General features: G+C 37.1%; 1 protein-coding gene across 1 annotated transcript in view; it reads right to left on the minus strand.

Annotated features, from left to right (window-relative positions):
- BCAT1 (branched chain amino acid transaminase 1) overlaps nt 1–14,974 on the minus strand; it is a 48,217-nt gene that overhangs the window by 23,372 nt on the left and 9,871 nt on the right. Inside the window, exons 4-6 of the mRNA XM_015589980.2 lie at nt 14,626–14,736; nt 12,509–12,628; nt 994–1,157 (exon numbers count right to left, since the gene is read on the minus strand). Coding sequence (XP_015445466.1) covers nt 994–1,157; nt 12,509–12,628; nt 14,626–14,736 — 395 coding nt within the window. The remainder of the gene's footprint in view (nt 1–993; nt 1,158–12,508; nt 12,629–14,625; nt 14,737–14,974) is intronic.

Raw genomic sequence — 14,974 nt, forward strand, 5'->3', positions numbered from 1 at the left:
AAAGAGTGCTCTAAATAAGAAGGAAAAGTGACTTCTCAGTTTAATTAACTCCATTAGAATTTCTCTATCCATTGAGAGAATGCAGTTGTTGAAACTGGGAACAGGGATGATGGGACGTAGAATTTTATATACGTTTTTCGGGAAGAGGTTGGCGGGGGGGCGGGGGGCAGGGGCGGCAGTGAGAAAATAGACAAAGCCTACAGAGGGGTCAGAGCCAGCTGTCACTGTCTCTCTCACATCCCAGAAGCACGTCATTTGACTCCCAGGACTTCCTGAATCTACATTTGTACCCAGGCCCAGAAGACGGCCACTGAGTCACCTTCCAGGACTGCTGCTGCCCCAGGTATGTGATACACATCAGCATTTGGTCCCAACAAGGAGAAACCCAAACTGGTTAATTCAGCTATTCTTGTTCAGCCACAGGAGTATTCCCCATTCACGGCCAAGTCCACCCCTGAAATTGTCTAACACTTTTCAAATGTTCTTTTATTTCCAGCCAGCTACATATGGCCTATGAGACTGGCCTGACAGAGCCAAAGCAGGGCTGTCCCTCAGCCAGTTGGCAGCAGGTATGGCTACAATCTGTGGCAATGAAGACAGCACTTCAGTGAAGCAGGCACCTTCCCCAGAGAGGGCTCCTTGGAGCCAAATGAGGGCCTTGCTCCCTCCCAGCACCAAAAGCTCTTTAATGCCAGACATTAGCCTGCAGCCAAAGGACCAGCATCCAGGGCAGTTCATTCAAAGCACTGATCCAATTCCTGTTTTAGTTATGTATTTTAATTCATGCCTATGCATAACATTCAATGTTTCTCCCTTAAAGGGTTGCAGGTTATCCTTTAAACAACAGCACTTTTAAAACACAGAAAGCTAAACACAAAACGAAAATGAGCATTACAATGGGAATATTAACACATGTACTTGTATTGAAGTGAAGTGTCACCAAAATGGTCGTGAGGAACTCTTTCCTTTAGACAGAAATGCAGACTGACTTACCCTCCCATCTTGCAGTCTCCAGTCCCACCTTTCCAGGCCCTTACAAATTTTGGATTGGCCCACAGGGACACTGGATTAAAGTTTCCTCTTGAAAAATAAGGTCCCACCGGGCTCAGGATTACAAAGATCAGGGCTTTGGTAGGCTTCTTGACTCCAAGAGAAGGCTGCAATAAAGTAAAAGTACACACAACTCTTAGTTTAACATGTAGATGCCAGTCTTAATATCTAGAATAGATCTATAACTGTCTCCGAAAAGGGCTACCTAAGGACAGAGGCTGTCACTTCTAACATTGAGTCACATAAAGCCTTTTAAGAAGTCTTTTAAGAAGAAAACACCAAAAATGGAGTATTTAAGTTTCATTTTGCTTTGCTTTCTGAGTTGTTTTGATTTTAGAGGAAAAGCAAATGTCTCAATTTTGTTGTTGTTGTTGTTAGTAGGGTTTTTAGAGAAGTATATTTTTAACAACTAGGTATATAACACCTTTCCATGTTGCATTGGTTGGAAATTGAAAAATGGAAGAACTCCGACATGATTTTAGTCTTTGGGGGTGAAACATAATATTTGCTTCTGTAACTTCCCCTTCTGTTTTCAGACTACTGAATGCTTAGTTTAGGACATGGCAGGGCCTCCAGCAGGTGGTGTGGGTAGGGGAGTGTGCCATTACCAGATCTCACTGTGACAGGTACCAGATAGCAAGTGTAGCTTCACTAGAGGCAAAGACACCAAACAAGATAAACATCTCCTCAAAAGGCAAAGGATGAAGGATTCAGGAACTTGTCTCATGCATGACAAAGACAGAAGGCCTTTCCCACAAACATTCATTAGTCAACACTGCAAAATCATACAAATTCCATTTCAGCACAAAAGCAGTTATAAGTAATTACTGTCAGTTGTTAAGGAAGAAAACTGAGAGACTGAAATTTTTGAGGGCTACATATCATACAAGACAAAAAAGGTCACTGGGCCAACCTGTGCCATTCAAGACCACAGGAAGTAAGAAAACAAGTCAGGACTACTACACTGAGAGTCTTGGGATATAAAATGTTTGTATCCAGTCTTCACTAGAGTCTAGAATAACTGGATGGAGGAGGAATCTGTCATGGAAAGAACGAGAAGAGATTCAGTTCTGACAGGGAAGGTGATTCCACTCGCATTCCATGTGAATATGAAGACTGAGCCTGGGTGGCCACAGAGCAGACAGACACCGGATGACAGGTAACCAAGTTAAAGAAATTAGTCAGCAAGCAACACGTTTTGGTTTTTGGCATATGTGTGTTTGTTCTTAATAGCAGCTGAACAGGGCTACCCCACCAGTAAAAGAGTGAGAGACTTAAAGCTTCATTTACCTCTTTGGGGTTCATTGTCTGGGAGAGAAAACCTCAGAATATCCACACGTGCCTTCTTTCCCAGTTTTAATAAAAATATCAGTTAAGTAAGTACAATGATCCCTCCCTATCAGAGGAGATTTAAAGCTTAAAAAAATTTTTATGGACCCTAATGTTGAGGAATCAAAAGAAGCTTCTCAACAGTATTTAGAAATATGACGCACAGTCTCAGTAATTTATCTAGCTCCTAAGTTTCTGAATAAAACAGCTTATTTATGGAAAATCTGATAAGAATTTTATTAGCTATTGCAAGAATGTCTGGACTTTTTTCACTCTAAACTCATGTGTTTTTTGCAAACCACATCATACTAAAAAAAGTAACAATAACTCACCTTCGTGGAAATTTTTTTTCTGAGATAAATTTCATCTTATTCATTTCCTTACCCCAATTTTAATTGACAAACTTCCATATATTCCACTAGGTGGTAGTATAGAGAGCATAGATGGAAAATGGGGAATGATTCTATAAATTAAATCTATTTCTGGAAAAAAAATCTCCATAAACTTTCAGTAATACATTTATTCTTAGCACACAGGTAAATTATAGATTAGAATTTTTCCATGCTGAGAGACAGGCTGTTTATGTGTACTAACATTTTATTTTCTAAAGTTTAAGCACTGCTAACTCATGTTTTATGAGTATATCAAGTACTGGTGTTGATCACAACTTAGTCACCTTCATCCTTAAATGATTACTTATATTGATTATCTTTTCATGAAAAGTCAAATTTACTGAAAATTATCAAACACGATGCTTTAAAAGAGAGAATAAATTAAATGTAACTGCATCAGGAAGGGAGCTTGGTGATTGGGTTTCTACCCTCAGGAACCATTATTTTTTTTCTTTGTCTTAATTTTCCCTTCTATCCTGGAAGACAATTTAAATTTGTGCCACTGCTACAATTATGAGTAACATTTATTATAAAATGTTAATCAAATGGCATTAACGTAATTCTCTCATGACAAGGTACGCTTCTGATCAAACAAGTAAAAGTCATACAAATAGAGAAGATATGAAAGACAACAGCTGACAAGTTGTATAAATCAGTTTCAATAAGCTTCATTTCTTTATAAACACTTTGATTTTTTATTCTTCTCTGCCAATTCTTTGATTATTTTAATACATAAGAAACCAAAGAGGGCTTTTTAAAAGCCCCATGAAAATGAGGAATATAAAATCTCAGATGCAGAGTATATAACTTCTCAAGGGACCACAATGACTTTGAAATTAAAATTCTGATGTGTAACAACAGATACGTCTTACTTTATATCTCACAGTTAAATACATATACAAGGGTATTAAATATGTATATATTTTGCACGTAATAACAAGACACTGGGTGTGATGAAAAATAACGAGACATCACAGTGAAAAGTACCACTTATGTCTGAGTCAGTCAGAAAATTAGTTTATAGAATTGTCAGCGCCTCCCAGCTCACGGGCTCCGCACCTCACTCTACCCCAACGTGGCAAAAATGTCTAGCCCTAGAGACCAAGGGGTTCATCGAGTCTCTGATTGCTATTTTCCAAAAGTATGCTGGAAAGGATGGTAACAAGTGTAAACTCTCCAAGACTGAGTTCCTGGCCTTCATGAATACAGAACTGGCTGCCCTCAGAAGAACCTGCTGGTAGTAATAAACATTATCATTTTTTAAAACACCAGCACACAAAAGTTTCTAAAGGCAAGATTTCAGAGGTAATCTGAACAATGGCAGAAAGAGCTCAGCAAGCTAAGAAAATCATACGTTTTAGCCTGGAAGGCAGAGAAGCACAGTAACTTTGTGGAGACTAAAGAATAATTCTGCCTAGGCAAGGCGAATAGGAGAGACAAGGAATAAAATAATTGGGAATAACAAGGCAACATTTTTTGGAAAAAATGGTATGACATTTTTGTTAATCTTGCCATTTTTTAAAAAAGATTAGTTAGAGGAGAAAACGGTAAAGAATACCGAACTGATGGGTGCTGAAAGAGACGTGAAGAGAACCAGAGCCTTGAGTGTTTGTCACCAAAGGAAAAACAACTCCATGTTGTTGTTTTGTAGGAAAACCTGACAAGGTGAAAGATTTTTTTAAAAAAACCTTCAATCATTATACAGTACTTTTCGGTTTCTAAGACATTAGTCCAATAATCTAGGAAGTTAACAATTATAATTTTTAAGTGGGAGAAACTGACATTCAAAACAAATGATTTGCCCAAGGCTTCACAGTGATTACACTCTAGATCTTCTACTCAGAGCTCTTGTTACAATATCAAAATTTAAGAAAAAAAAAAACAGTGAAGTCCCCAAGATTTCCTAATCTGAAGAGAGCTCAGACTGGGGTCTCCCTCCCCATTAGCACTCACACTACGCATCCCATGCTCAAATCACAGGGAACCTTGTTCCCTTTCTCTTCTTCCTCACCTTCCTACCTCTAAATATTCTCCCCGTCATGAATGAAATGTGTCTGTCCCCAAAATTTGTATGTTGAAACTCTAATCCACCCACCCCCATGTGACTGTATTTGGAGATAAGGCCTTTAAGGAGGTAATTAAGGTTAAATGAGGTCAAAAGGGTGGAGTCCTAATCCGACAGGGCTGGTTATCTCTGTAAGAGGAAGAGACACCAGAGGATGAGCCTCAGGTCCTCACCCTGCCCCCTTTCTTTCTCCCCTGACACAAAAGGCCCTGTGAGGACACAGTAAGTAGGTAGGCATCTATAGGGAGGCCTCACCGGAAACTACCTGATTGGCACTTTGGTCCAGGACTATGAGAAAATAAATTCTGGTGTTTAAGACACCCAGTCTGTGGTGTTCTGTTATGGCAGCTGGAGTAGACTAAGACATCCCCTCTCTCCCCTAAGTAACATAAACCCTTCAATGTCAATTTAAATATCATTTAAATGTCACTTCAGGAAATGAGACCTCTAGACAAGGATGTAGGTGCTTGTGTTATTATAGCGACCTGCACTTTCTTACATTTAGTAAAATGGTTATCACACATTCTTACAACTGCTTATTTAATCCTCTGCCTTTTGCTAATCTGTATACTCACTCCATGCAGTACAAGATCATCTTTGTCCCCTATACATAGCATCGTACCTTTTTATACCAGGTTTACTAAATATTTATCAAACAACTGTCTATTTTAAAAAGATGTTGTTTTCTAGGAAAACAACCTACATGACTATTTACCATACTTGAATTATTTTGATTTAAAAAAAATCTTATGCTAACTCTAATATGTTGCATTGACACCATAGAGAAAATGTTCCTTTGTTTCTTGCCTGATTTCCTTTAGTGCTGGCCTCTAGACAAATAGATAATTAAAATGCAGACAATGAAAAAATATCATCTGGGAAGGTAAAGTCCAGAATTTTCTGAGGCTTGCTATAAAATGGGTTAGGGGTAGGGCTGAGTTTATTTGTTTCTCAGTCCTATTCAAAGAGAGAGATAGTATAGATTTAACACTTGACAAAAACAAACAAACAAACAAACAAACAAACCCTGAGAAGTCAACTCTTTTTTAGTTTTTTAAATACAAATAATATTAAAAAGTTAAAAGAAAACTAAGATAAGGTGAAAAAGACTAAAAGAATACAACTGTCTTACCTTATATTATGTAAAGGCAGTGATGACTGCTCACAGTGTTAGTATAAGGATTAAATCAGATAATCTGTGCACCCAGGGCCAGATTTTTTTCAGGCATTCGACAAATAGCAATTTTTATTATTGTTTTGTAAATAACTGATAATAGCAATAGCAGTAAAATAAATTCAATATGTACCAACACATAGCTCATTAGGATGACATTAAGATGATTGTAGATATGACCATAGAACCACATTCAACACTCAGCGTTAGAATTGTAAAAAATGAGTACTTCAGTAAAAGACAAGGATTATTATGCTGATGACCTGGAAAAACCAGGTTGGTAAATTTGAATTCAATCATAAACAGAAATTTTAGCCTGGATTATTAAGCAGCTAATCAAGAACACCTGATGGGGAAATACTCAGAAGGAGCCAGAATGAGTCACTCTTAAAAAAACCATGCTTCATTTCCCTTTCTGAAATGACTCTAGATCAAGGGTAAGCTAACTTCAGCCTGTGGTCCATTTTTTTAAAAGTTTTATTGGAACGTGTACTCATCTGTGTTACCTATGGCTGTTTTTGTGCTACAAAGGCAGAGTTGAGAGTTGAACAGCTACCTAGCCCTTCACAGAAAAAGTTTGCCAGCCCCTTTTCTAGATGACAAGACAATGCTACAAGAGGCTTTTCCTTGTGCCAGAAATGGCCTCAAAATCAAGATCTCCTCACTGAGCTAGACCCAGCATTCAGACTTTGTGATTCCAACAAGCCTGGTTCAATTGACTGGGCCAAGCACGGTGCTCAGCCTCAAACAGAGAGACAAATAAGACCAACATAGGGAGCTGACAACTGCCATCAAGATGTACCCCAAATTGGCAATTTCCACCCACCCTAGTCAATCAAGTAAGGAACAGAAACCTGAGGGGACTAATAAGGGGAAAGGATGTTACACTGGAGGGAAGAGCTTTCACAAAGACAGTGCTATCTATGAAATAAGTGTGTGGGGGAAACTACAAGCTAGAGGGCAAGGTGAAGGGGGGATGTGTGGACGTTCCTCCACCCAGTCAAATATCACTGCCTGCCTATGCTGTCACCCTTAAAAGTAGAACCACAATAGAAGTATAATTTGGGAAATCTTTTGAATATTTTAACAATCACTTTTCCCTTTCTTCTGGATCATTTCTATCCGCTTAAAAATATGCCATAATATCTCCCATCTAAAACAAACACACTCCCTTACCCACATGTCCCACTCCAGGCATCCATTCATTTCTCTGCTCCACTATACAGTAGAATTCCTCACAAAATTTGAACATACTCACCATCATAACCTCCCCTCCTGTCATTCTCTCTTGAATCCATTACATTCAGGCTTTCAACCCCTACCACCTGGCTGAAATATGCTTAGCAGTATCACCAAGAACCTCCTCATTGCCAGATCTGAGAGTCAGTTCTTAGGCCTCATCTCACTGGTGCTACGGGCAGAATTTGCCACAGTTGATTATTGCTTACATGTTCTTCACCGAGTACACCAAGCCCTCTGGTTTTTCTTTCCACCTTACACGGTACTTCTCATTCTCAGCTGAATCCTCTATGGTCCCTTTCTTCTAAAGGCTGGCTTGCCCCAGGGCTTAGAGCCTGTCTTTACATCATTATCTACAGATCTTCCCTTGATAACTTCACCCAGGCCCTAGGCTTTAAAGGCATTTTATGTTAATTATTAAAATGTATCATTTAAACTCTAAACTCTCCCCATCCCTGAATTATAAATCTATCCATCTACTTAATATCACTAGCTTAAATTACCATGTTGAAAAATAAACTCTGATTCCACTCATCATCACACCAAAAAATAAACAAAAATAAACCTTCTCCCTCACTCTTCCCTGTCCCAACAAACGCTCACTATCTAGTTGCTTTGGTCCAAAGGAAAATTTGACATGTCTCCTCTCACATGCACATCTAATCTACCAGCAAATTGTGTGAACTGCAATAAATATCCTTGAATATGTGTCTTTATGTGCAGTAGGGGATATGTCTATAGCATATATTTCTTGAAAAAAGCCTACATTTTTAAGATTCCCAAATTTAATTTTTCTGCTTTACTCAATTTACCAAAAACTGTTCTAATGTTTGTTATAGCAGCATAATGGCTGATCAACAGGACACTGGTTATATGCTACCATATTACACAGATTCTAAGATGTCCATTATTTTTCACATTTAACATGTGTGAAATCTGGGCTCAGCATTTTGCAATTGCTACTGGCTAAGCAGCACAGCAGTCATGGCAGAGCTGGGATTGCCAGACTTGGAATTATCTGTTCATACTGATGGTAACTCCAATGGCTTATGGGCACTGGTAATGCTATACATGTTGATTTTGCCATTTAAAATACCTTCAAAAAAAGTTATGGTATGATTTGGCACTAAAAGAAAGGTTACCACATAGAAAGGCACAAAAACAGAAGCAGGACATATATTGATATTAGTGAAACAAATACGTGTAATAACATTAAACAAATGCAATTCAATATTTTCTTGCAAAGTAACAACTGAGTCTTCCAATGGGACCTACAGTAGGAAGTAATCCATAAGAAGATAAAGCTGTGTTAGCTTTTATTATTAAGATACATGCAAAAAATAAAATGCCTATCTTAAGCCCAGCAAGGTAACTGATGGCAGGAGAAATCACAGATTTCTTCACAAAACATACATTAAAAAAAAAAAGGTTGGTCTAATTAATTCATGAACTCTCAAGATTATCAGGAAAATACTGTGTCACGGTTCAAATGGCAATATTTTTCCACTTCAGTGCATAAAATAACGGTACATCTTATTATAATTTATGGCATCCTGTATTCAATTAGGTATGAAATATGTGTACAGTGGAATACCTTACAGCTAGAAAAATAGAAAAAATAGAGGTAGATCTATGTTTACCGACATGGAAAGAACTTCAAGACAAATTATAAGTACAAAAACAGTAATACAAACAAAATTGTTCATAGTATGCCTATATATTTGTGTAAAAAAAAAAAAGAAAAGAAAAAAGAAAAAATAAGAATGGGGGCAGAGGAGAGAAGGTACAGACAGGGAGCCAGAAACAGCCTTCATCTATGGAAACGTGACATATCAACAGCTGGCATTGCAAAGCAGTGAAGAAAGGATAGACAACTCAATAAATAGTGATTGAACAACTCAATGACCATGTGGAGAAAGATAAAATTGAGTCCTTCACACAAAGTTCACTTCCAAATGGATTTCATTTAAATAGAAAAAGCAAAACTTTAAAATGGAAGTATGACCTTAGAGTAAGGAAGAATTTCTTTTAAACATAAATATCGCAAAACATAAAGAAAAAATAATTACATTAAAATCAGTATTTCTGTTCATCAAGACATGGGTAAGAGAGTGAAAAGGCAAGCCACAGACTGGAAAACTATCTGCAATACATTTATCTAACAAAGGATTTGCCATAGACTGGGAGCAGGGAAGTGACTTTTGCTCAGCACTGTATGCCTAAATCTAGCTCAGTGGCTGACATATAAAAGATGCTGCAGTAGAGAGGTTAAGAACCTAGGGGTTCCTATTCAACCTCTTTGGGCCTCAGTTTCCTCATCTCTAAAATGATGCCAGTAGCATATACTCACAGGGTTGTTGTCAGTCAGTGTACAGAAAGCACTGAGCATAATTACACTTAGAGCTTCATAATGCCAGTGATGGTGATGATGATAAACTGAATTATTATATTTCATCAAAGAGAACCAGGACTGTCCTGAAAAACAGCAGGACTTTCTTGGGATGGAGAGTTAAGATGGGCCTAGGGCATCTTGCTGAGAAACAATAACTCTTCCAATAATTTTCTGGGTTGTGTATTTCAAACTGCTTACTGCAGTCTTATATGAGGAAACAGGGAAATGGAATCCCAGTTAGGGAACTGGGACAGAGTGTGGTAGATGCCCAGCATGGAGAACTATGCAGCAGTTAGAAGTGATGGACTGGATACAAACACAGTAACCTGGACAGAAATGAAAAAACAGTGCTGAGGGAAAAAGTTAAGAAACAAAATGAAATCTGTAGGACAAAATCATTTATATAAACTAAAATTACAGACAAATAAACTAATAAGAGATACTTAAAAATGCATACATAGCAAAAGACTATTAATTTACTATATGTGAATGATTTCTAGTCAGGAAGAGGAGACGAGTGGGAAATGAAGACAGAAGGGAATAAAACAACAGAGGGACTTCGTATGCCCTGTGACAGTAAGTGCCATGAACCAAGGAGTATAATTAGTAACCAGGTGTACCACAACTCCAAAGAGTAAAAATAAAGATAATAACAACAATCATCCCTGTGATAAAGTTGAAATAGACAAGAACAGCCTCAAGAGGGTGTCCACTGATAGGAGTGGCCTGATAAATAACAAGCTGTTTATCGCAGGCCATAACCAATGCAAATAAGCTGGATCTCTAAAAACAGACTCAAGGTTTGAGATACTAAAATGGAGCTGTTATTATAAAACATGTTAACAGAGTTATGCAAATGAGAATTTAATATTGTTTTTAAATAGTGTAATGAATATATACATATCTCAAATAAGGTTGCAAAAGAATACATTAAGTGTGAGCAAAACCCCAGTTAATGATTACAGATTGCTACTGTAACACCTAGTTTTCAAATCTGTTCAGCTTCCATCGTTTATAGAGGCTAATTGTGAAAAAATAAGATGTATAAACAAGTATAAACAAAGGCAGTGAATAAAGGGAATTCTTTTCATGGGAACTGTTATGATTATTGGTTAAATTATGAGTAATTAAAGATTTTAAAGGTGATAAAAGGAAAAGAAAGTCATGTCTATATATTCTTATTCCCTCAAGTCCCCTGTGTAGTGCACCAGAAGTCAAGGGGTGGACCATTTGGCAGCAAGATGTTTAAATGCGAGCTCTAAGGAAAATTTCATACTGAAAGATTTCCCCAGAGAAGTTGTAGATGGGGAAAATGTGTATGTGAAGTGATTTTAAATGTTTCTACATTGCTTGAAGTGCATTCTGTGCATCTGAAGCTGGTATTAACCAAAGCAGAATGCTTTTCTGGTTGAGCTCAACTACAAAAATGTATTAATGGATTTACTTAGGGGCAGTCCAGTGTGGAAGCATGAATTCATTTAACATGAGGAATTAATCAACTTCCACATGAGCTAAGGTCAGTTTGTCTTTGAGTGCACCTGAAAAAGTCAAATCTGCCAGTAGCTTGCAGATCTATGGTTACAGCCTGGGAGGCTATCCCTGCCATCAGACTCAACTCTTCTAATGATACTTATTTAGTACTGTCTCACTCCACCACCTCTCTAATGGAGAAAATATGATGAAATGGGACTGAGATCAATTGAAAAAGTAGAAGGCTAGGCGCAACGATGAAAGGAATTTGAGTTTGTGGTTGTACATATTTTGCTATTCACTGTGGTCAAGACACCTGTACACTTATCAGAATTACTGAGGAAATAAAGGCGTGTGTGTGTGCGTCTGTCTGTCTGTCTGTGTGTGTTCATACAGCTGTACCTGCCTAGAGTTGCTAAATAGGGTAAAGTTGGATAAAATAGATGTTAAAATCAGCAAACCTCAGGTTCTATAGATGTAAGGTTGCTAGGTATCCAGTACTGACCCTGATGGTCATGTCATTTTAGCTTCTTATCTGATAAAGTAAAAATTTAGAATCTGTTCGTGTAGATGTTCTTTATTTAAATATTATGATTTCAGATTTTACCTTAATTTGCAATTGACACATAATCAGCAATAGACTGAAGCACTCAAGCTTTTAGTTTCTCTTTGTTTTTAACTCCCTATAAATAAATATTTCGGAAGATATTGATTAAAATGCTGAAATACTTTCTTAATGAGAAATCTTTTGGTAATATGATTTTATGCTTTAATTTAAATGTTTTACAAGAAGTTAATGTATTAATGTTTAGTATTTTGTTTAATAATGTAAATTTTATAGAAATGATTTTTCAAATTTCCACCCGCTGGCAGCATGGTACTTTTGTTGGCAATCCCTACTCACTGGTTATAGGGGAAGAGGGCACTCCACTCCCTCTCCTTACCAAGTAATCCCAAGACTTCAGGAAGCAGCTCTCCCTCTTCTAAATTTCAAAACCATTATCACCTTGACCCTGAAGAAGTACTGCCAGGACCAGAGGCACTACATTGGCAAACCAAGGAAATAATGGTTAGTCTTGATTGGGGAAAGGCAAACAGCCTTGTTCATTGTTCATTCCTTTACTCATTTATGTTTGGATCCATGGCTGCTTTTGGGCTATAATGGCAGAGTTGAGTAGTTGTGACAGAAGCCATATGGGCCCAGAAAACTTAAAATATTTACTATTTGGCCCCTTAAAGAAAAATGTGTGCTGACAGGTGGTCTTAATAGAAAGGAGAAAGAAGTCATTAATGATATCACTGGGGGATGCTTCAAATACATACTTGAAGTTTCACACAAGGATAAACAATAATAACTTGCCCACCAAAGTACCCCAAAACAGAGAGTCAGCTGGCACCTCAGTTCCAATGAGTGTAGGACGAATATACAGACTAGCAGATGTTGAATATGGGACCCATTCTTGATCCAATTTCACAAGTTGTTGAATACACTCTAAAAGCTCTTCCTTGTCAAATCTCTGGAGGTATGAAAAACATAATGAGTGATGGAATTTTCTTTCATTGTAATAATAGGAAACAACTCTTATGAACTGTTAAAAAAAAATAATAAAACCAAACAAGAAGTTTTTTCTGTTACTCTCCGCCACACACATATTATGATGGGATGATAGATTACTTATATGGGGAAAATAAAAAATTGGATCCCGACCTCTAACCAGATCCAAATATCAACTATAGTTGGATTATACACTTAAGTGTGATAAAACATTAAGACGTATAGAAAATATATAAATATCATGGTCACCTTAAGGTAGAAAAGATTTCTTAAAAAAGAGACATAAAGCACAAATGAGAAAGGAAAAAAAATGGATAAAATGTGACTATTTAAAACTTAAGGGCTTCTGTTCTTCAAAAGAGGTAAGCAGCAAACTGGGTGAGGTTATTTGTAACATAACCAACAAAGGATCATAACTGGAATATGTTAGCAAAAAAATGAGAAAGAGGCAGATGACACAAGTGAAAAATAGGAAAAAGCTAAAAGCAATTTATTTCTAAGGAGAAAAAGATTTTCATATACTAAATTGGTGACCATTTGAAAAATCAGTAGTTTCTATTCACTGGGTAAGAGAGAGAAACATACTTTCAGAGATGTATGTAATGGATGGGTTATCCGAGGTACAAATGAAGTCAGAAGAATGCATCTGAGTAGACCTCATGACAATAGGATCTGGCTATTTAAATGTTAATTTTTAACATTAATCACAGTGTACTAATATTACAGAAACCAGGACTGCCAATTATATAGGATATATCATCACCATGTATCACCTGATTGGGTCTCTGGTACTGCTGTCTAGAGAAAAGATTTAATTGGACAAGAACGTGACTAGAAATTTTAAAATTTACATCCAATTTCTTGCCCTGTCCCTTTATTCTGTGAGACTTTAAGTAAGTCCTTTAACCTCTCTGGGCTTGAGTTTTCCTTTCTGTAAAAAATTACTACTACAATTAACAATATATACCTTCTTGACAGTGACTTACTATTATGATTAAACTGACGAAGAACGTAAGACCACATAACACAGTTTGTAGCAGAATTGATGTCCAATGAATGTTACTCCCCCTCGCTTTTCCTTCTGTCCTCATTTTAAAGTTTTCCCCAGTGACCTGTCTATAATGGTAGAATAGTGAAACTAGGACCAGTTCCAAAGAACTTACCTAATTTCCCTTCTGCTACCATATTATGGCCTCTAAAGGAAGTAGGTGAAGCATGGTTTACAAAAACAAGGTGAAGGATGAACCTGACTAAAAAGTAATAGTTACTTGGATTTAGCTGTTCCCAGGCTTCTTTGATGGACAGCTTGGGCTTGGTTCCTGAAGGTTCGGTACTCAGAATATGTAAAAGAAGGAAAAGACTTCTTCCATTCCAGAAATTCAGCCTGGTCATGTCTCAGGGAATGAAAGTAATCTATGTCACTTCCACCTAGATATTAATCTTAGCAACTAAATCTAACCCACCTTATAATGAATTCTGCTCTATAACAATGGTATAGCCAGGATCCAATGGCCATGAGAAACCAGTTTGATGTCATTTTTTAAAATAAAACTTGGGGTAAATATCAAAATAATTAATTAAATAAGTGCATATTTGCTGGTGTCCAAAGCAATTAGGCAAATATCCCCAAAATACCTGTGTGGAACACCATGTTTTCCATTTTCAGTGTTATAATTTCATACATTTTTCAATTTTATTTACTTTAATTTGACACATTTTCTTATTTCTTATCTTTTTATCTACCGCATATGCATTAGTCCCTCTCGGATACTCAAAGAAATAGACTGTGAAATTGCCAAATGGTATTGGTTACTTCCTTAAAGTAAATCAGAAATAACTTCAGTGTTCTTATGATTTGTACTGAATATCTAAGTATTCAAAAATGATTCTTTTCGTTGTAAACTCACAGTGAACCATTACGTCAAGAGAAACACAAAAGAAATGCCTAAATTTACGTACCGGCAAAGTTGCTCTTATAGCAGACTGGTGCATTCTATCCATGTTGAGGTCTGGTCGAAAGAGTCTAATTTTATTATCTACTCCTCGAAATGCCTTTGTCCCTTCAAATAACTGAAGATAAAAGAGAAATAAACCTTGGAGGTTAACTAAATGAAAACATTCCCTATGTTCAACAGACTGAATTATCTATGGGCACTCATCTCCGTCATGTAAAGTGGTTGACACAGACCTCAATCAGAGATCCCTAACTCTAGAAAAGCCACGAGTTGAAAGACTGGGTGTAGTAATTGGGATAAAAAGAAGTCCTTGTATTACCAAAACCTGGTGGGAAGTCAGAGTTATCCTGTGC

The sequence above is a fragment of the Pteropus alecto genome, unplaced genomic scaffold (assembly GCF_000325575.1).
Source record: "Pteropus alecto unplaced genomic scaffold, ASM32557v1 scaffold103, whole genome shotgun sequence".
NCBI classification, from domain to species: Eukaryota; Metazoa; Chordata; class Mammalia; order Chiroptera; family Pteropodidae; genus Pteropus; species Pteropus alecto.